Source organism: Polypterus senegalus, chromosome 7, assembly GCF_016835505.1.
Source record: "Polypterus senegalus isolate Bchr_013 chromosome 7, ASM1683550v1, whole genome shotgun sequence".
Classification (NCBI taxonomy): domain Eukaryota; kingdom Metazoa; phylum Chordata; class Cladistia; order Polypteriformes; family Polypteridae; genus Polypterus; species Polypterus senegalus.
Window position 1 is genome coordinate 123,962,792 of NC_053160.1, and position 21,638 is coordinate 123,984,429.

Below are 21,638 nucleotides of genomic sequence, written 5' to 3' on the forward strand. Positions count from 1 at the left end.
ACATAAGTAGCAGGGGCGTCCCTGCCGGGCATGGGACCTGGCTGTCCTTCACACCGGCTACTTGCATCTTTTCTTTATCAGCACATTTAGCTTAACAAAAGACGCTGGCGGAGAGGTGAGAACGGTTTTAAGAAGCGATTTAAGGTAGGAAGGATCTACAAGTTTTTTCGTAGGCTCTGGTAATTCTAGTGTTAAAGCATAAACCTAATGGGAAACCTAGCATTACTAATTTAAGTGTATAGTACTATTGTAACCAACAATACCCAAGTATGAAAAAGATTCAAGAGGCAGAGCACAACCAATAAAGGTTACTTTTTGATTGTCCTACAATTAGAATGTGAGCAACAGTCCTAGTATATGAAAAGGTATCGCAAATGTTATTTTAGCTGTCCACACATAAAAGTACCACAGCTCGTGTCTGGTTTATTGCTTTCTGGTACCTTTTGAACTTTAAAAGTACTGTATTTAGCACTGAAACGAATATTGGAAAAATACTTAAATGGAGCTTAAATTGATATCAAAACCAATAGTCTAATGGCAGGATCAGAAGTGCGAAGTGTGTATAGAGTGCCACTGTCCTGGAGCAGTTATCCCCATATTAAATATTTAAAAAAAAAAAAAAAAAAACTGCTTAATGCTTACCACAATCAAAATTGGAATTCAAGTTATCTTTTTTAAATTCCGATGACAGAGGGTTTGACCATTCTTGAATCTCAATACCTAGTTCTTGTGAAAGGACATATATGGTGGCAGTCTTTCCACAACCAGAAGGCCCAGTCATCATTAATACTGGCCCACCCTAAAATGGACAGAAAAAAAAATAAATGCCATTTTATGCACAAATACCAGTACGTCCTTGAAAATGTATAGTGAGTAACAATACCTTTTTAATTTGTTTTTGCTCGGTATGAACTTTCAACCAAGATTCAACTTCCTCAATTTTCTTTTTATGAACTGCCAGTTCAGCCTGTAAAAACAAGAAAATGACATATAAACTGAGCACACAATTTTCTACCATATAAACAAGTCCAAAACACTTTTCAGGATAACATTTTCAGAAAATGTACACAAACACACACACACACACGTTTATCTATTCTTTTCTTCTCCCAAACAAACCCTAAGCACAATGAAACTGATGACGTTTCAAAACCATCCTATATGTTTAAATATATTTAAGATTGAAATCTAAATTCTTTAAAAAGTTGTTTTAAAAGAGTGGTTAAAAATATAGGTTATGCTCTCATTTAACACTCTACTACACAACATCAAAATAAACGATCATAAAAATCATGCACTGAAAACAAAGTAGGAACTAAAAAGGGAAATGTAATTAGTTTCTCCTTACTGCCCTTAGGCATATTTCTGGATGGAGTTACGATTTTAAACCAGCCTGAGATAGTCAAAAATAAGTATGTACCTCAACAGATATGGAATGGCGTCCTGCCCATGTTTCTTGACATGTGCTTCATGAAGCCTAGAAAAAGCGTAGCTACAGTGGTGTGAAAAACTATTTGCCCCCTTCCCAATTTCTTATTCTTTTGCATGTTTGTCACACAAAATGTTTCTGATCATCAAACACATTTAACCATTAGTCAAATATAACACAAGTAAACACAAAATGCAGTTTTTAAATGATGGTTTATTATTATTTAGGGAGGAAAAAAAATCCAAACCTACATGGCCCTGTGTGAAAAAGTAATTGCCCCCTTGTTAAAAAATAACCTAAGTGTGGTGTATCACACCTGAGTTCAATTTCCGTAGCCACCCACAGGCCTAAATACTGCCACACCAGTTTCAATCAAGAAATCACTTAAATAGGAGCTGCCTAACACAGAGAAGTAGACCAAAAGCACCTCAAAAGCTAGACATCATGCCAAGATCCAAAGAAATTCAGGAACAAATGAGAACAGAAGTAATTGAGATCTATCAGTCTGGTAAAGGTTAAAAAAAGCCATTTCTAAAGCTTTGGGACTCCAGCAAACCACAGTGAGAGCCATTATCCACAAATGGCAAAAACATGGAACAGTGGTGAACCTTCCCAGGAGTGGCCGGCCGACCAAAATTACCCCAAGAGCGCAGAGACGACTCATCTGAGAGGTCACAAAAGACCCCAGGACAACATCTAAAGAACTGCAGGCCTCACTTGCTTCAATTAAGGTCAGTGTTCACGACTCCACCATAAGAAAGAGACTGGGCAAAAACGGCCTGCATGGCAGATTTCCAAGATGCAAACCACTGTTAAGCAAAAGAACATTAGGGTTCGTCTCAATTTTGCTAAGAAACATCTCAATGATTGCCAAGACTTTTGGGAAAATACCTTGTGGGCTGATGAGACAAAAGTTGAACTTTTTGGAAGGCAAATGTCCGTTACATCTGGCGTAAAAGGAACACAGCATTTCAGAAAACGAACATCATACCAACAGTAAAATATGGTGGTGGTAGTGTGATGGTCTGGGGTTGTTTTGCTGCTTCAGGACCTGGAAGGCTTGCTGTGATAGATGGAACCATGAATTCTACTGTCTACCAAAAAATCCTGAAGGAGAATGTCTGGCCATCTGTTCGTCAACTCAAGCTGAAGCGATCTTGGGTGCTGCAACAGGACAAATGACCCAAAACACACCAGCAAATCCACCTCTGAATGGCTGAAGAAAAACAAAATGAAGACTTTGGAGTGGCCTAGTCAAAGTCCTGACCTGCATCCAATTGAGATGCTATGGTATGACCTTAAAAAGGCGGTTCATGCTAGAAAACCCTCAAATAAAGCTGAATTACAACAATTCTGCAAAGATGAGTGGGCCAAAATTCCTCCAGAGCGCTGTAAAAAACTCATTGCAAGTTATCGCAAACGCTTGATTGCAGTTATTGATGCTAAGGGTGGCCCAACCAGTTATTAGGTTCGGGGGCAATTACTTTTTCACACAGGGCCATGTAGGTTTGGATTTTTTTTTTCCTCCCTAAATAATAAAAACTATCATTTAAAAACTGCATTTTGTGTTTACTTGTGTTATATTTGACTAATGGTTAAATGTGTTTGATGATCATAAAAATTGTGTGTGACAAACATGCAATAGAATAAGAAATCAGGAAGGGGGCAAATAGTTTTTCACACCACTGTATATGCGACCCTGATCTGAACAAACCATTAAACTGAGTAGACTGTTGCAGTTAAAACAGACCAATATGTAATTAAAGAAAAATATTCATAATATACAATTTGATCTCTTTTTATTGAATACAAGTTTCAAACACCAGGTTAGAATTTGCTTTCACTTATGCCAGCGTTTCTCACCCTTTAAGTATTTGCAACCAGAGTTTTCATAACAGTTTTAAATCGCGCCCCGCTAACGTTTTTTTTGAAAGGAGCCCACTAATACCAATTTGTTCTTTTTTAATTAATGATGTATCATAGATGCATATTTTATTATACCTACTTTTATCAACATTTATCTAACTCTATATTTATTTTTCTAGTATCAGAATGTAGTTTAAGTTAATTTGTTTTGGTTTCAATAGATGTATTTTTCATATTTTCGATTCTTGTTTTTTTTTTCCCCACATTTTCTGGCCCCCCTACCTTCAAGATTGAGAACCACTGACTTATGCTAAACCTGGTGACTGTGTTAGAATAGCATAAAAATAAAATGTTGCATTCAAATTCGATTTCAAAAGGCATTTTACATTTATCAGTTATTTTGGTAGCTGCACTGTGCAATCATCTTGCAAACATGAATAAATGCAACTCATGCAATTTTATATAATTTTGCCTTCAAGCACTATATAATAAGCATTAAAAAACACATCTGTGCTCAAGTGTAGTAAAACATAAAATAGAACAAGTTAGAGAAAATGTAAAATTATTTATTACTATAGCATCCATTGCTAAATTTCTTTCAGCTCTGAAGAAAACTACATTTTTTATGCATTTTCGGTTCTTTTTTGAAAGGAAGGCAATAATATGGCTGGTGTAGTCAAAGTTAGCTACAGTACTTTTTTCAGCACAACTCAGTATCAATTATGGGGGAGCTCAAAACTACCATGAAGAGGCAGGAAGTACATCTTAATATTAATCAAAAAATGAGTTGCTAATTGGAGTGTTATATTGCATTAGCCGAAGCCCGCCGGTGTAAGAATAGGAATGGAAAATGGTGAGAAAGGAATTCAGTATAACAAAGGCTTAGGAAACCACCGTTGCAGTATAAAGAAAATAGCAAGGAGCGAAACCAATGCCAATGGTCAAGAGAGTACCTTCCTGTAGCAGGCTACGGAAAACATAGACATATATAGATAGACGCCGCATTCACTGTGTTGCCCAGTCGACACGATAAGTCAGCGCGTCCGCCCTATTGTGAGTAGTAAAAGTGCCATTTAAACTAATACAGGCAGACGTGGAAACCGGGTTTTCTGATGAAAAAACAATAACGTTTTAAACAGTATCATTCACATACAACAGATTTTGGCGAATCATTTACATGCAATTATTCATATCCATTTATACACTAATAACTGCAATTATTAAATAATAATAGTATTATTAAATAATTCCTCCCGTATAAGTAACATTTCTCGGACTGCTTTCTTCCATCTCTGAAACATTTCTAGACTTCGTCCTGTTCTTACGCAACACAGTACTAAAGTATTGGTTAATGCCCGAGTCACCTCACGTATAGATTACTGTAATGGTATTCCATCTGTCATCCCACAAAAACGTATCCATCGCTTACAATTTATTCAAAATTCTGCTGCCAGGAGAATAACCTGCTTTTATAAATACACTGAACATACTACACCTATTCTCTCTCAACTTCACTGGCTCCCTGTTAACTACAGAATACAATACTAAATACCGCTCTTAACATTTAAAGCTCTCCATAACCTCATTGATCTCCTACAGACTGACACTCATCTCGCTCACTCTGATTCTCATCTGCAGCTGTACTTTCAGTACCACACATCAAACTCTGTGCTATGGGAGCTTGAGCGTCTCTCATAGTGCTCCTCAACTCGAGAATTCTCTTTTCTCTCATATACATCAGCTCGGTTCAATAACACATTTTAAAACTACACTCAAAACTTATCTTTTCAAACTGGCATACCAATTGTGAATTTTGCACTGTTACTGTATTGCTGTTTGACCGAGAGCGACGGTGGATGCTTAAGTAGGATTAGAGATGACGGGCGGGGCTCTGTCGTGCGTATCCCATGGTCTTGGAGTTGGTGGCCGGGACTCTATGTCTTGCTTGCTATAGATATATAAAGATAGATATAGATAGATAGATATATATATATCTAGAGAGATATATATATCTAGAGAGATATATATATCTAGAGAGAGAGATAGAGAGATAGATAGTAATCCCTCCTCGATTGCGGGGGTTGCGTTCCAGAACCCCCCGCGATAGGTGAAAATCCGCGAAGTAGAAACCATATGTTTGTATGATTATTTTATATATTTTAAGCCCTTAGAAACTCTCCCACACTGTTTATAAATATTCTCCGCACAGTTATACAGTAAACCCTTGTTTATCGCGGTTAATCCGCTCCAGACAGATAAATGAATTTCCACGAAGTAGGATTCTTTATTTATAAATCTAATATTTTCGCAGTTAGAGCATAGAAAACCTGTTTACGACCTTCTAAATAAGTTTTTAACATTATTAGAGCCCTCTAGACATGAAATAACACCCTTTAGTCTAAAGTTTAAACTGTGCTCCATGACAAGACAGAGATGACAGTTCTTTCTCACAATTAAAAGAATGCAAACATATCTTCCTCTTCAAAGTGCCCGTAAGGAGCAGAGAATGTCAGAGAGAGAGTAAAGTAAACAATGAAAAATCAATAGGGCTGTTGCTTTTAAGTATGCAAGCACCGCGATAGAGCAGCGGCAATGAAGGGATCAATGCGAAGGTAGCCTTTCAGCATTTTTTACAGGAGCATCCCTATCTTCTAAGCAAACAGCCTCTGTGCAAAAAGCCCCTCTGCTCACATCTCCTCCGTCAAGCGCAGAGAGCGTCAGAGAGAGAGAGAAAGAGAGCTTGAGATTAAAGCAAACAATCAAAAATCAATAAGTGTGCTTTTGGACGCACCTCGAAAAGCGGCATTTCTTAGAGGAGCGTCCGTATCCACTAGGCAAATAGCTTCTGTGCAAACAGCACCTCTGCTCACACCCCCTCCGTCAGGCGCAGAGAATGTCAGAGAGGTGAGATAGAGGCAGAGACAAGCAAACAATCGAGCACCGCGCAGGAGGCATATCTTATAGCATTGAGGAGTTTTAGTTAATATGTATCTACGTGCTCTGATTGGGTAGCTTCTCAGCCATCCGCCAATAGCGTCCCTTGTATGAAATCAACTGGGCAAACAAACTGAGGAAGCGTGTAGCATAAATTAAAAGACCCATTGTCCGCAGAAATCCGCGAATCAGCGAAAAATCCGCAATATACATTTACATATGCTTACATATAAAATCCGCGATAGTAATCACTGTATAGTAATCCCTCACTATATTGCGCTTTGACTTTCGCGGTTTCGCTCTATCGCGGATTTTATATGAAACCATAACTAAATATATAACGCAGATTTTTCGCTGCTTCTGCGGACAATGTATCTTTTTACTTCCTGTACATGCTTTCTCAGTTGGTTTGCCCAGTTGATTTCATACAAGGGACGCTATTGGCGGATGACTGAGAAGCTAACCAATCAGAGCATGCAGTTAAGTTCCTGCTTGCTGAATGCAGTGTTAACCAGGAAGACTCGTCTCGCTCATTCAGCATCAACGTGTTTTGCTGTGTAAAGAGTTGTGCTCTTTTGTGTTTATCTTTGTGCATAGTCAAGCCCTTCATTATGGCTCCAAAACGATCTGCTACTGCTTCAGGGGCCGTGCCCAAGCACAAACGGAAGATGTTAACGATTGCCGAAAAGGTAAATGTTTTGGATTTGTTGAAGGCTACGATTCTTTTTATTTAAAAAGTAGGAAAGGAATATAAGATCTACGGCCGCAGTGTCCTTTTAACCAGGGTGCAAAACAAGTTGTAAGTGGATGTAATAAGGCAGTAGTCTGGATGGAATCTGCTTTAGGGATTTGGATTGAAGACTGCCAGAAGAAGAACAATGGCAGTGCTACACAATCACCTGAAGTGGCTCCTTTAAGGGCTGTAACGCTCTCCTTTGTTGTGCAGTAAAATAAAACTCACTGTTATCGGACAAGTCATTGTGTCATTGTTGGTGAGTAACCATAATTAATTTTCTACTTACAGTACTTAGTACATGTACGTACGTTTAGTGTCACTGTACACACATTTACTGTATACTACTTTTGTTGCATTGTACGTATTTATTGCTGGTGGCATGTCTATCGTAATGGCTGTAACGTGATATCGGAGACGCTCTTTAAAATAATATTTAGGTTTTACTGTATATAAACAATGGATTTTAAAATCATTAAAAATAAATACATAAATAAATAAATATATATAATTAGTAAATGTAAAACAAGACAGCACAAACAGAAATCAGCTTAAAATAATCAACTTGCACATAGAAATGTGACACTATTTATACTTACCTGTGTTTTTGGTTTATATTTTTCCACCCATGGTTCATCTTCATGGCAGTCAAAGTACTCCTTTGTAGAAGAAAAATGATGCTCTCTGGAAGAAGACCTCTTTCCTACTCGTTTTTTAGATTCAAAAAATTTAGAAGAGCAGTCCAAGTACTTTGGATCTCCGGAGTTCGTTCTCTTGTTGGATTTTACAGATGGTAAACTGCCACATGTGAATAAATCAAAGGATGGCTGCACCCAGTTGGTCAACTAAAAAAAAAAAAAAAAGGGGGATAAATATTAGATATTAGTCTTAAGTTTTCCAGTGAACATCCAGGCCTGTACATTTGCCTTATTGAGCAGAGGGACCTTGCAGGTGCTGCAAGATTTCAATCTATTACAGAATAGTGTGTTACCAATGGTGTTCTTGGTGACTGTGGTCCAAACTATCATCAGATCATTAACAAGCTCCTTCCATGTGGTTTTGGGCGATCCATCACCTTACTCATGATCATCCTCACCCTAGGGGGCAAGATCTTTCATGGAGCTCCAGACCTAGGGCGATTGATGGTCATTTTATATTTCTTCTGTTTCCAAATAATCGCACCACCTTCTCGCTAAAGCTTCTTACTGATGGTCTTGTAGCCTATTATGACCTTGTGCAGGTCTACATTCTTGTCCCTGACATCCTCTGACAGCTCTTTGGTCTTGTCCATGGTGGTGAAGAGGTTGCAATGGAAGAAATTGATTCTGTGGACAGGTGTGCTTTATACACATGATTTAAGATCAGGATTATCTGTAATTGATTGATTGATTGTAATCACCAATCTGTGGGAGCCAAAATTCTGGCAGGGTTGTAGGGGAGTAAATACTTATTTCTCTCAATGATATGCAAATCAATTTATAACTTATGTAATGTGTTTTTTTTTCTGGATTTTTGGTTGATAACCGGTCACTCTCTCCATTAAAATAAAACAACCATAAACATTAGAGCAGGGGTCTTCAACCTTTACCTTGAGAGCTACTTTTACAAAATGAAAATGGCCAAGAGCTACTCATGTTTTCTAACATTTATTCTCATAGCTTATTTCAACCCAAACAAACTGAATAAGCTTGTTTTGCTTGTTGCATGTGTGATGTGTTTTTTTAGTTATTCAGAAGACTGGCAATGCATGGAGTCAACAATAGAGGTGTATGGTGGAGTGCAGCCACTTAGGATCACGCTCATGGAGTCATTTAAATGTTCATCTTTCAGCCTTGTTCTGAACTTTGATTTCATGACATTCATGTCAGAAAAGGCAGACTCACAGAGGTATGTAGACCTGAACAAAGCAGTCATTTTCAGAGCCTCTTGGTGAAGATTATTATAGTTACAGTATCTGGCTCTACTAAACTCCAGAAATGTTGAGAATGCTGTTGAGACTTTAACTGCATATTAATTTTGAAGGTTTACTAATATATACAATCCAATGTCTGTCCACTTTTCAGAAGAGAACTACTTAACGGATTTAGATCAGTTTTTTTTCTAAAATTTGCTTAAACATTCCAGTTGATTTTGTGACTTCTCTCATTTCACTATGTATCATAATTCGCTTGCAGTATTGATTTATTAATTGAAATCCGAGAAACACACAGTGGGCCGAGAGTAGCCTTCCTCACTCACTCACCAGCTTCGGGGCGTGTTCCTTAACTCTGCTTAGCTAGCAAATGAGAGAACAATTGAATTCAACTTTATTTGATATTTAAAATAAAGTGTTACTTAGGTCTTGATGAGTTTGAGTCTGGGTATTCTCTTAAGTGTATAGCACATTGAAAAGATAGATTGCAATTCAGACTATGGATCGTAATATAATTTTTTCTAAAAAAAAAAAATGAAAAAAAAATTATGATTCATTAACCCTTTGGTGAGCTACTTGAAAAGGGGTGGAAAACTACCAGTAGCTCTCAAGCGACGTGTTGGAGACCCCTGCATTAGAGGCTGTTCATTTCTTTGTAAATAAGCAAACTTACAAATTCAGCAGGGGATCAAATACTTCTTATTTACCCCAATGTATGTATGTATATACACACACACACACACACACACACACACAGTATGGCCGGAAGAAGCTCATTAGGCACCTGGAGTCCATATAAAAGAGGGCCGCCTCACTCCATAAGTGGCGAGAGTCGGGAGGAGAGGACAAAGCTGAAGAGGAGTGGAGGGAGAAGGACTGACAGTAAGAAGGGACTGAATGGTGTTGGTGTGTTGCCTTGTGGTTACTGCACTGCAAACTGTAAATAAACGTGTGGAGTGTGGCAAAACTGGTCTCCTGCCTGTCTGTGTTAGGGTGGCGGTATGCCCCCTAGTGGCTCGCTATACATATAGAAATAGATATCTATCTATTAGTTTGCTTGCGGTGCAATATATCCACATTAATCTGAGACAGAGGCTGTGGGGCGAGGGAGAAGCATGATGTCAGGAGTGGGAAGTCAGTCTACCTCTGAGTTTTGGAGTGTAACTTGCCTCCGCTTAGGTAGCAATACCTTTTTGTTTATTGATTTTTAAAGTTCGTCCTCTTTCACTACTACAAGGCCGTAGCCACGGGGAACGGCTAGTTGTAAAGAAATAGTAACTTAATAAACAGATTCAATTGCACACCTCAGTTAGATGAACTCAACCTCTGTTGCTATAATGAACCATATTTTTCTTTTTCACTACTAAGATATTAATAAATCTTTACATTGATGTAGCAATTCTCACTACTCGAAGAGCTTTTCACTCAGGAAGGACAAAGTGTTTTGTAATTATGGATCTGCCACTAAAAGAGAAACACTCATTATAAAAAGCAACCTGAAACTTGTAGAGGTGATTTTCATACAGATGTTTGTGATTACTATTGCTGATCGACAAAATATCAAAGACTTTTTTGCAGTGAAGATGCGGTGTTAACCACACACCTTGTTCGCCGAATATTCTCCTGGAAATTAATCCTACAGCTGGCTTAGAACACAATGCCTTACAAGGCCAGAATGTATCATCACAGAGCTTTAACAGCTATGCATAGGACTTTCATGCATGCATACTGCAAGATCATTACTGATCTGCTGGCACATGCCATCTTGACCAGGTCAGTACTCCAGCCTTTCACCATGCATGCATTAACTCTTTGAGGGCCGAATATTTTTTCCAAAAAAGAAAAGCACACAAAGCAATGGTTTCACACATAAATCAACATAAAACGTCTGTTGCTATGTGCTGTGGCTGCTGTTGGCACATGTTCAGCATCTCTGGCAGTAGTGGCTGCACTAGGGCGTCTCGATAGCCAGCAGGTGGGCTGGCTGCCTGGCTGTCTTCGCATAGCAAGGGAGTGGCGGTGGAGGTCACAGTGTGACGCAATATGGTTTGTGCCTCTTATCATAAGTGGTGGTCCTCCCAGGCAAACAATGCTGTAGGCGCATCAGCTACACGAAAGTGTTCAGCATCATTATCAGCTGGTGACCGATCAGATGATGCTGGTACCTCACTTTCGTTTTCAATATCCATCTCCAAAAAACTTGCATCAAACTCAAGAGTCAGACAAGTAAGAGTCCTATTCACCAAAATTACATAAAACGTCCATGAAGTATTTTGCTTTGTACATTCAGTTTGGTCTCTCACCAGATGTTGATGCCATTTTAGAAGTTGTTTGCTCTTCGCTACTAGGAAATGAGGTTAAATCAACAAAGCTATGTAACTTTCCTTCTAGCAAAGAGTCGAACTAAAATGCAAGGGCGAGTTTTGTCACAGTTTACTGATTACTGTCCTCTACCCCTGAATTGTGACAAAAGTCAACATCAGCCCTGAAAGAGTTAAAAAGAAAAACATCTTGTTTGTAGGGGTACATTAGGTAACAATTATAATTATGAGTACTGCCACCAGATACAGAACTCTTATCCCTGTGGGCGCTCAGCATAGTACTGCAAGACTAATTTGCATGCATAATTAGCCATGTGCTACAACTAGGAGTGAAAAGTCTTAAAGAAGCCCTCACCCCCATCAGAAAACACAAAAAAAACCAACATGAAATAAATAAAAATAATAATAAAGATTTACTATTTATAAAGACTGTCTTCTTGATGGAAGAAAATTGTACAGTATCTGCAAAGATACATGGGAAACAAAATAGCTACAACTTCAAAAAATGGAACCAGTTAGACAAATGCTGCTGCTTTGTGGCCCAAAAATGAAACTCTGCAAGCGCAAAGAAATACTTTTATTTATTTATTTAAACTTATTAGTTTGTGGCCATTTGTTGTAGTTTGTTTGAGCTTGTCATTTATTCTGTGTTATTTTTTCTTTTTAGTCATGTTGGAGCACGTCTGGCCATAACAATTAATCCAGCATAGTTGGTAAATGCTTCCATAGTCCACAGGGACACTTAAAAGTCCACTTTTAATCTATTCAAAACTAGTTCAGTTCCTTCCCTGTTAACTTCAATGCAGTTCATAGTGTGGATTGAACATTCTTTGGAAATCTGAATGAGGAAGCTTAGATTGTCTGCAACAAGTAATTAAAGATCAGAACTAATCCCTTAACATTTGCCAACAGCTTAAAAAAAAAAAAAAACACACCTCAAATGCAATTACCCACAAAGCCTGACAACATGATTTCCCCCACTCACTCTGGTGGTCATATATTGGATCTGATCTGTACTTCTGGATTATCTGTTGCCAACATTTACAGCACTGATTTGGGACTCTCTGACCATAAAGCAGTACTTTTCATTGTCTCATTATGTCTCCCCTCCTCTCACCTGTTTCTTACAGAAACCTTAAAAAATATCTGTCCTTCTGTTCTTTCTGGATCAATTTCTGATCTTTTACTGTCTTCTCCTATTCCATCAACAGTATATAGTCTCGTTGACCACTATAACTCACCCCTTCATTCCCCTTCATAAAACAGCTCCTTTAAAACATAAGGAGGTTACCTTTAAGTGTTCAGCTCCTTGGTATAACCCAGAATTGCGATCTATGAAAGGAGCTGGCTGACACCTTGAGAGAATGTCACGCAAGACTGGCCTCACCGTGCACATCCAGGCTTTCTCTGACCACCAAAGAGCTTACAGAGAAGCACCAACTGCTGCCAAGAACACCCATTATGGCAGAATAATACAAAGTGGCCATGACAACCCAAGGGTTTTGTTCTCTGTAGTTAATGAACTACTCAAACACGCATCTGGCACAACTACCTCTTCTACTGAAGTCTGTGAGAAATTTCTCCACTTTTTCCATAACAAAATTAAAGATGTAAATAATTCAACTAACATAAATACATCTGTTTATATCTTTCCCTGTTTTCCCACTCCATCCAGCTCCTTCTCGGTGTTCTCACCAGTCACATCTGCTTTTGTTAATGACCTGCTTTGTACGATGAGGCCGGTTACTTGTGTACTGGACCCCATCCCCACCACACTTCTTAAATCCTGCCTTCATGCCATAATCCTGACTATTACAACAATAATAAACTCATCCCTTGACACTGGCTCTGTGCCGCTCACTTTTAAAATCACTTATGCAACCCCAATGTTAAAGTCTGGCCTTGATGCTGACAATCTTAACAATTTTTTACCCAATTTCCCCACTTACCTTTCCTGTCAAAAGTTTTTGAGCATGTTGAAGCTTCCCAACTCAACAACTACTTAACTTCTAATAATGCGATTGAACCCTTTCAGTCTGGTTTCAGGGCACAGCACAGCTGTGAAACTGCTCTGCCTCGGGTAACCAATTATTTGCTTATGGCAGCAGACTCTGGACAAACCAGCATATTAAATTCTGTTAGACCTCAGTGCAGCATTTGACACTGTCAGACATGACATTCTACTGTCCAGAATGGAGAACATGCTGGGTATCTCTGGCACTGCCCTCCAGTGGTTCAAGTCTTATCTGACTGATAGGCAATAGTTTGTTAGTCTTGGCAACAGCAGATCCAGCTCAGTGCCAGTCACACAAGGAGTTCCTCAGGGCTCTGTCCTCGGTCCTCTGCTCTTCTGTATTTATATGGTTCCCTTGGCCATATTATTCGTAGCTTTGGACTGGGTTATCATTTTTATGCAGATGATACTCAACTCTATTTCAATGTTAAAAGTGGAACTTCATCAGAGCTCTCTCAGCTCACAACCTGCCTCAGTGAAATTAATACCGGGCTGGAGCAGAACTCTTTAAAATTAAATTGCAACAAAACTGAACTCCTGCAAATTGGGACTAAAGAGCAACTTAATAAAATGAGCTCCTTCCCAGTCCATCTTGGCAGTGATCTCATCAGACCTGCCTCTACTGCAAAGAATCTTAGTGTCATTTTTGATTCCTCCCTTTCTTATTCCGCCCACATAAATCATATTAAGAAAGTTTCTTACTTTCACCTCCGTAACATATCACATGTTCGCTCCTTCCTCTCCTTTTCTAATGCTGAGAAACTTGTCCATGCTTTTATCACATCCTGCATCAATTATTGTAATTCCCTACTGGCAGGTGCCCCTTCTAATCTTATATCACAGCTCCAGCTTATTCAAAACTCGGCTGCAAGAGGCCTTACTCAAACCTAGCAGCAGCGAGCACATAACATCCATCCTGCTCCGCCTTCACTGGCTCCTTGGGTCTTACAGAATCGAATCTAAAATTCTACCAATAACCTACAAAACCTTAAACGACCTTGCGCCAAACTACATCAGTGACCTTCTCCATCACTATGTACCTGTCCACCCACTAAGGTCCTCTGATTCTGGCAATCTTGTTGTGCCCCACACTAATCTACACTCCATGGGTGACAGGGCCTTCAGCTGTATAGCGCCCAGGCTCTGGAATGGCCTACCGAAATTAATCAGGTCAGCTGACTCCATGAATTCTTTTAAAAAACAACTCAAAATTCATCTGTTCAAGAAGGCTTTTAACTCTACCGGACTTTATTACCCTTCTCTCAGTTTACCACTATGTCAAGATGTTCATGTAACCTGTATTTGTGTGCTAGATCATCAACTATGTTGGCTGTTAGTAAATTCAAAGAAAAGCCTATCTTACTCTTCATTTATTTATTAATTTGGTTTAGTACAATGTTATATACTGTATACCCTCCCATTCTTTCTTAAACTCTGAAGTGCCTTTGAGCATGGGAAAGGCACTATATAAATAAAATGTATTAGCAATGAAAAATGTTTACATCAATTTGACCTTTTACTTAGTTGTATCAGTGACAGTTGATAAGGTTATTTAAGATTCCCAAACATCAGAGGTGAAACAGATTACACTCGTGTGCAAATAACAGAACCTCCAAGCTCATTAGAGGCTGACTGTGTAAACTAGAAATTATTCACTGCATTAATGCACAGGTTAGTCCTTTTCAATGACACCGACATGTATGGCCTGTCATACTGTGCAATTAGACATTCTGATGAGTGCAAACTCATTCAGCAGGAGTGACAATGGGGCATGACACTAATGGCAAAAACTGAAACCTTTTTGGTTAATCCATCCACAATGTGTACTGTATGAACTCTGCTTGCCACTGAGCGTTATTACACTGGGCACTCAGCCCGGGGGAGTTTGGCGGTAAACGGTCTCAAGCCCATGTAAAAGAGGAGAGTTTGGCTAGGGGTAATCGCCCGGCCAGTAAAATAGTACCAGATTCTATAAAAGAACGAAAATCCGCGGAATGCATCCGATTGCTTGCGTCGCCGGAAAGATCAAGTGTTGCGGACGCGCTCTGCACTCATGATGGAATCAGGGCAAATCGCAAGAACCTTGATGCCTGACCACACACGAGATCCAACGGCACCAAAATACCATCAACATCGCAAAGAATTCAGAATAGCCACCCTGAGCGTCCGAACACTCAAGAAACCCGGTAAAGAACACCAACTAATATCCGGATGCGAGAAATTCAAACCTCAAAGTTCTCGCTATTCAGGAACACCGGCAGATCTTGGACGATGACCTCAAATTTGAATGGACCAACGAAAGGAAATGGCTAAAAGTATTCTCCTCAGCAACAACTCAGAACACAGGAGGAGTTGGTATTCTACTAGAGCTGAGTATAGCTTCGACCATTGCTAGTGCCCAAAAAGTTTCAGATTGCATAGTCGTTGTTCACCTAAACGGCAATCCTAAAATCACCATAATCGCGATCTACGCCCCAACAAATTGCAGCGAGAACAACGCAGAAGAGATGAACAAGAAACACGCTTAAAAGAACGGATTTTACACCGAATTGCAAACAACTCTAAACCAAATTCCTTCCTTGTACTCGGCGATTTCAATGCCAGAGTAGGCAAAGATAGCCACAAGACCAACCCAAGTATCATCGGTCGACACACGTTCCACGAGATCACGAACGACAATGGCCATCGTCTAATTGAACTGTGCGAGAGCCACAGTCTACGCCGAGTCAATTCACACTTTCCACACCGCCCAAGTAGACTTTGGGCTTGGCAGCACCCAAATCACAAGCTGGATGAACCTCATGCACAACTCGACCACATACTCATAAGCAGCAAATGGCAAAACTTGCTAAAAAATTGCCAAGCATATAACACAGTCGATGTTGATTCAGATCACAGAATTGTAACTGCGCACATCAAGTTTAGCTTTCGAACGACCCGTAAGGCTCCAATTAACCGCCGGAAGTACAACGTTGAGCTACTCAAAAACCCCGAATTCCAACAGAGATTCGATCTAGAGCTCCAAAACCGGTTCAGTGCACTGGAGGAAGAAGGCAAGCCTACCAGCATTCAATCAACATATGACTGACTATCTTGAGAGAGCAGTCGAGACGACATGCAGCGAAATTCTAGGAGTAAAACGCAACAGGAAGGGCCCTGACTGGGTGAGCAAAACAACACTGAACCTCTTGGATGAACGGGATAAGGTCAAGAAGTTGTTCAACCAAAATAGATCTAGTGCTACTCAAACAGTGGAGGGAGTTAGCCGATAAAGTCTCAGATTCGTATCAGTCAGACTCAGCTGCCCACCTAAACAAACAACTTGAAGAACTCTAACTCGCTGCAAAAACAAAAGCTTCAGAGAACCTGGGAGATTGTAAACGAACTTAGTGGCAAAGGAGAAAAGAAGCACACAATTGTCAAAAAGCTAGATGGATCAATGCCTAGCTCTCAAGGTGAACTACTCGAAGAATGGACCAAGTACTTCGAGAATCTTCTAAAATGGAAAGCTCTCCTCAGCCACTGACACACTCCCAAGTCCAGCCGCCAGGGACCTCTCAATCAAGACCAACAAATTTTCGCGGGCTGAATTTGATGCTGCTGTTGACCAACTGAAGGAGCACAAATCCCCTGGTATTGGCTATGCGTTCTCACCTGAAGTTCTTAAAGGCGGTGGCGATTTCATTCGTACAAAGCTACTCATGATTTGCCGATATGTTTACGAAAACAGCACAGCGCCGAAGCAATGGACTACTAACATCATAGTTCCTATACCTAAAAAAGGCAACCTACAACTTATGACAAACTATCGAGGCATATCATTAATGTCAATCGCAGCCAAAGTGTACAACATTATGCTACTCAATCGAATTCAATCTGTAGTCGACACTCTATTACGTCCCAATCAAGCTGGTTTTCGCAAAGGGCGCAGTTGCACTCAACAAATTCACATCCTCTGCCGCCTATTCGAAGGTGCAGCTAGCAAGAATCTTCCGCTCTTTGCGGCTTTCGTCGACTTTAGAAAAGCTTTTGATTCGGTTAAATGAACATTTATGTTTGCAATCCTTCGTCACTATAGCATCCCAGAGAAAGTAGTCAACGCAATTCAAACTCTCTGTTAATTCAACCAGCAAAGTGCTTGTAGACAATCACCTCTCAAGTGAGTTTACTACTAGAACTGGTTTCCTCCAAGGCGACATTTTGGCCCCTTTCATTTTCATTATTGTCATCGATTTCGTCATGCGTAAGTCAGCAGGAGACTATGGTTTTGTTACTCATCCTCGCTTAAGTTCGAGGCACCCCAAACAGAAAATCAACGATTTGGATTTTGCTGATGACATCGGACTAATTGAAGGCAGTCGCAAAAAAGCCCAACAACAACTTGAACAAGTCAGCAATGAAGGGCAAGTAGTTGGCTTAGAAATCAATGCCGAGAAGACCAAACAGATGATAGTAAATGCCGATTTCGGCCCTCAACTTCCACTTGTTCTAAATAACGAGTACATCGAAATAGTGAGCGATTTCAAATATCTCGGTTCGATGGTAGCCACTACATCGAATGTAGTCTTTTGAGGCATGACATACAGTGGGTACAGAAAGTATTCAGAGCCCCTTCAGTTTTTTACTCTGTTATATTGCAGCCATTTGCTAAAATCATTTAAATTAATTTTTTCCCTCATTAATGTACACACAGCACCCCATATTGACAGACAAAAAAAATAATTTTTGAAATTGTTGCAGATTTATAAAAAAAGAAAAACTGAAATATCACATGGTCCTAAGTATACAGACCCTTTGCTCAGTATTTAGTAGAAGCACCCTTTTGAGATAATACAGCCTGAGTCTTCTTGGGAAAGATGCAACAAGTTTTTCACACCAGGATTTGGGGATCATCTGCAATTCCTCCTTGCAGATCCTCTCCAGTTCTGTCAGGTTGGATGGTAAACGTTGGTAGACAGCCATTTTTAGGTCTCTCCAGAGATGCTCAATTGGGTTTAAGTCAGGGCTCTGGCTGGGCCATTCAAGAACAGTCACAGAGTTGTTGTGAAGCCACTCCATTATTTTAGCGGTGTGCTTAGGGTCATCGTCTTGTTGGAAGGTAAACCTTTGGCCCAGTCTGAGGTCCTTAGCACTCTGGAGAAGGTTTTTGTCCAGGATATCCCTGTACTTGGCCGCATTCATCTTTCCCTCGATTGCAACCAGTCATCCTGTCCCTGCAGCTGAAAAACACCTCCACAGCAGGATGCTGCCACCACCATGCTTCACTGTGGGGACTGTATTGGACAAGTGATGAGCAGTGCCTGGTTGTCTCCACACATACCGCTTAGAATTAAGGGCAAAAAGTTCTATCTTGGTCTCATCAGACCAGAGAATCTTATTTCTCACCATCTCAGAGTCCTTCAGGTGTCTTTTAGCAAACTCCATGCGGGCTGTCATGTGTCTTGCACTGAGGAGAGGCTTCCAACAGGCCACTCTGCCATAAAGCCCTGACTGGTGGAGGGCTGCAGTGATGGTTGACTTTCTACAACTTTCCCCCATCTCCTGACTGCATCTCTGGAACTCAGCCAAAGTGATCTTTGGGTTCTTCTTTACCTCACTCACCAAGGCTCTTCTCCCCCGGTAGCTCAGCTTGGCCGGACGGCCAACTCTAGGAAGGGTTCTGGTCGTCCCAAACGTCTTCCATTTAAGGATTATGGAGGCCACTGTGCTCTTGGGAACCTTAAGTGCAGCAGAAATTTTTTTGTAACCTTGGCCAGATCTGTGCCTTGCCACAATTCTGTCTCTGAGCTCTTCAGGCAGTTCCTTTGTTCTCATGATTCTCATTTGCTTTGACATGCATTGTGAGCTGTAAGGTCTTATATAGACAGGTGTGTGGCTTTCCTAATCAAGTCCAATCAGTATAATCAAACACAGCTGGACTCAAATGAAGGTGATCTCAAGGATGATCAGAAGAAATGGAAAGCACCCGAGTTAAATATATGAGTGTCACAGCAAAGGGTCTGAATACTTAGGACCATGTGATATTTCAGTTTTTCTTCTTTAATAAATCTGCAACAATTTCAAAAAAATTTTTTGTCTGTCAATATGGGGTGCTGTGTGTACATTAATGAGGAAAAAAATCAATTTAAATGATTTTAGCAAATGGCTGCAATATAACAAAGAGTGAAAAATTGAAGGGGGTCTGAATACTTTCCGTACCCACTGTATGTTAGACAATCGGTTCTTGGGAGGTGCTTAAATATCACAAGTGCACTCTTAATCGTGGATTGCCCAAGCCCATCTTCAGTTAACGAGATACACTTTTTATTGTTAGAACAGACTGAACCTTGATTGCAAAAGGAGGCTTACTTCAGCAAACCTTACTCAGCCAAGTCTCAATTTCACAAGCATGTTTCAGGGAATACCCAGAAGATTCTCATGCTAAGAAGTAGCAGCCCCAAGCACCACACTACACTACCTGCCACTCTACCCAATGCATCCAATACAGAAAGTTACAAATAAACTGATCTCAACACAAGGAGCTATAATATATCTTTTCATATATATATATCAGTGGCTATCAAATTCAGTCCAGGGGACCAGATGTGGCTGCAAGACTGTTTCAACCAGTAGGTCAATTTTACCTCTATAGTAAACAATCTCAATTACCTGGGGCCTCATGTACAAACAGTGCATATGCACAAAAATATTGCATACACCCGGTTCTATACTCATATCGCGATGTATAAAAGCTAAACATGGTGTGAAGCCACGCCCATTCTCATGCCAGCTCATACCATTGCATACGCAAATTTTCGGCTCAGTTTTGCAAACTAGCAACACCCAGAGTCAATGCAGTGCTACTGTTCCTGTGTGGTTTCCCTTTATTTTTTTAGATTTACATCCCTTAGGCAGCTTTATCAAATACACTGAAATTAACCGCATATTGCCTTTTTAGTTTAAGGCATCATAATCAGCCTGTAACCATATAATGGTGCACGGAATGGCCAAACTATTGCTAATACCATAGCTGCTTTAGCATTGTTACACTTCGTGAACCACTCAGAGTATTGAACCCACTGTAACAGAGTGTGGAATCGCAGCTATACAGCAGCTGATCAGAAAGCTCTAGCACAAATTGTGTCAAGAACGGAGAGAATTATCAGTATACAGCTTCTAGCACACGTCTCAGCTATGGGCACAGTCTATTTGAACTTCTCACATTCGGCAAACACTTCAGAGCCTTTCCTGGAGGGACCTCGCAGTTCAGAAACAGTTTCAACCCAAGAGCTATAAATGCACTAAATCAGCCCATCAAGTGCTCCCAGTAGAACTGTTTGTACATAGAAGTACAATTACCCCACTATAAACTTGCATTACAGTTGTAATATTACACAACCTGAGCCACTTATGCTTTCATATTGTATATTTTTCAACTTTATAGTATTATTTTTGTGGTGTTATTTTACCACTTTATATGAAAATAAGTTTATGGAGTATCTGCATATTGAATTGCATTGTACCACACCATAACAATAAAGGAATACATTTCAGTAGAAGAGAGTGCGTATTTGCAGATGATGACGACTAGCTAATAAGTCAATTTAGATTTCCAGGTGCTATCTTCATGGAGCTCTTGATATTTTTAAGATGACATGCAGTAAAGTATATATATATATATATATATATATATATATATATATATATATATATATTACACCATAGATACATTTTTACCTTAATTTAAATAATGTATACTGTTAATAATTAAAACGTGTGGACACGGTGGACAGCGGTAGTGATGAACTGGCACACCGTTCAGGGATTAGTGCATTGTTTTTGTTTTGAATAATTGTACAGTGAAAAAAAAAGGAGCACCGTGCAATAATTTGGGTACCACCAGGATATTTGAGGTCTCAGACCTTAATTAGCTTGTTAGGGCTATGGCTTGTTCAAAGTCATCATTAGGAAACACATGTATAAACGGTGTGTACGCACAAAAAAGTTGCATACTCCCGTTTCCCCACTCAAACTGCGATGTATAAAACCTAAACTTGGCGTAAAGCCAAGCTCATTTTCACAGTAGCTTAAACCCTGGCGTATGCAAGTTCTCCGCTCGGTTTTGCAAACTGGCGGCACCCAGCGTCAAAGCAGTGCTTTTGTTAAAGTGTGGTTTCCCTTTCTTTTTTAGATGCACATGCCCGACGCAGCTTTATAAATACACTGAAATTAACCACATATTGTTTATTAGTTTAAGGCATCTGATTGTAAATTAACCTGTAACAATATAATGGTATAATATAATGGTCCACGGAATGGCCAAACCATTCCAAATACCATAGCTCCTTTAGTGTTGTTCCTCTCAATGCACCACTCTCACTATTTATCCCACTGTATAAGAGTGTGGAATCACAGCTCTAACAGCAGCTGATCAGGAACAGAATTAATCG

The 21,638-nt window shown here is 39.8% G+C and overlaps 1 protein-coding gene across 2 annotated transcripts in view; it reads right to left on the minus strand.

The window, feature by feature from the left end:
- The window catches only part of rad17 (RAD17 checkpoint clamp loader component), a 120,189-nt gene that overhangs the window by 94,185 nt on the left and 4,366 nt on the right, over positions 1–21,638 (minus strand). For both annotated transcript variants that reach the window (XM_039759243.1, XM_039759242.1), the window contains exons 3-5: positions 7,562–7,807; positions 884–967; positions 643–799 (exon numbers count right to left, since the gene is read on the minus strand). In XM_039759243.1, the coding sequence (XP_039615177.1) occupies positions 643–799; positions 884–967; positions 7,562–7,807 (487 nt within the window). The remainder of the gene's footprint in view (positions 1–642; positions 800–883; positions 968–7,561; positions 7,808–21,638) is intronic.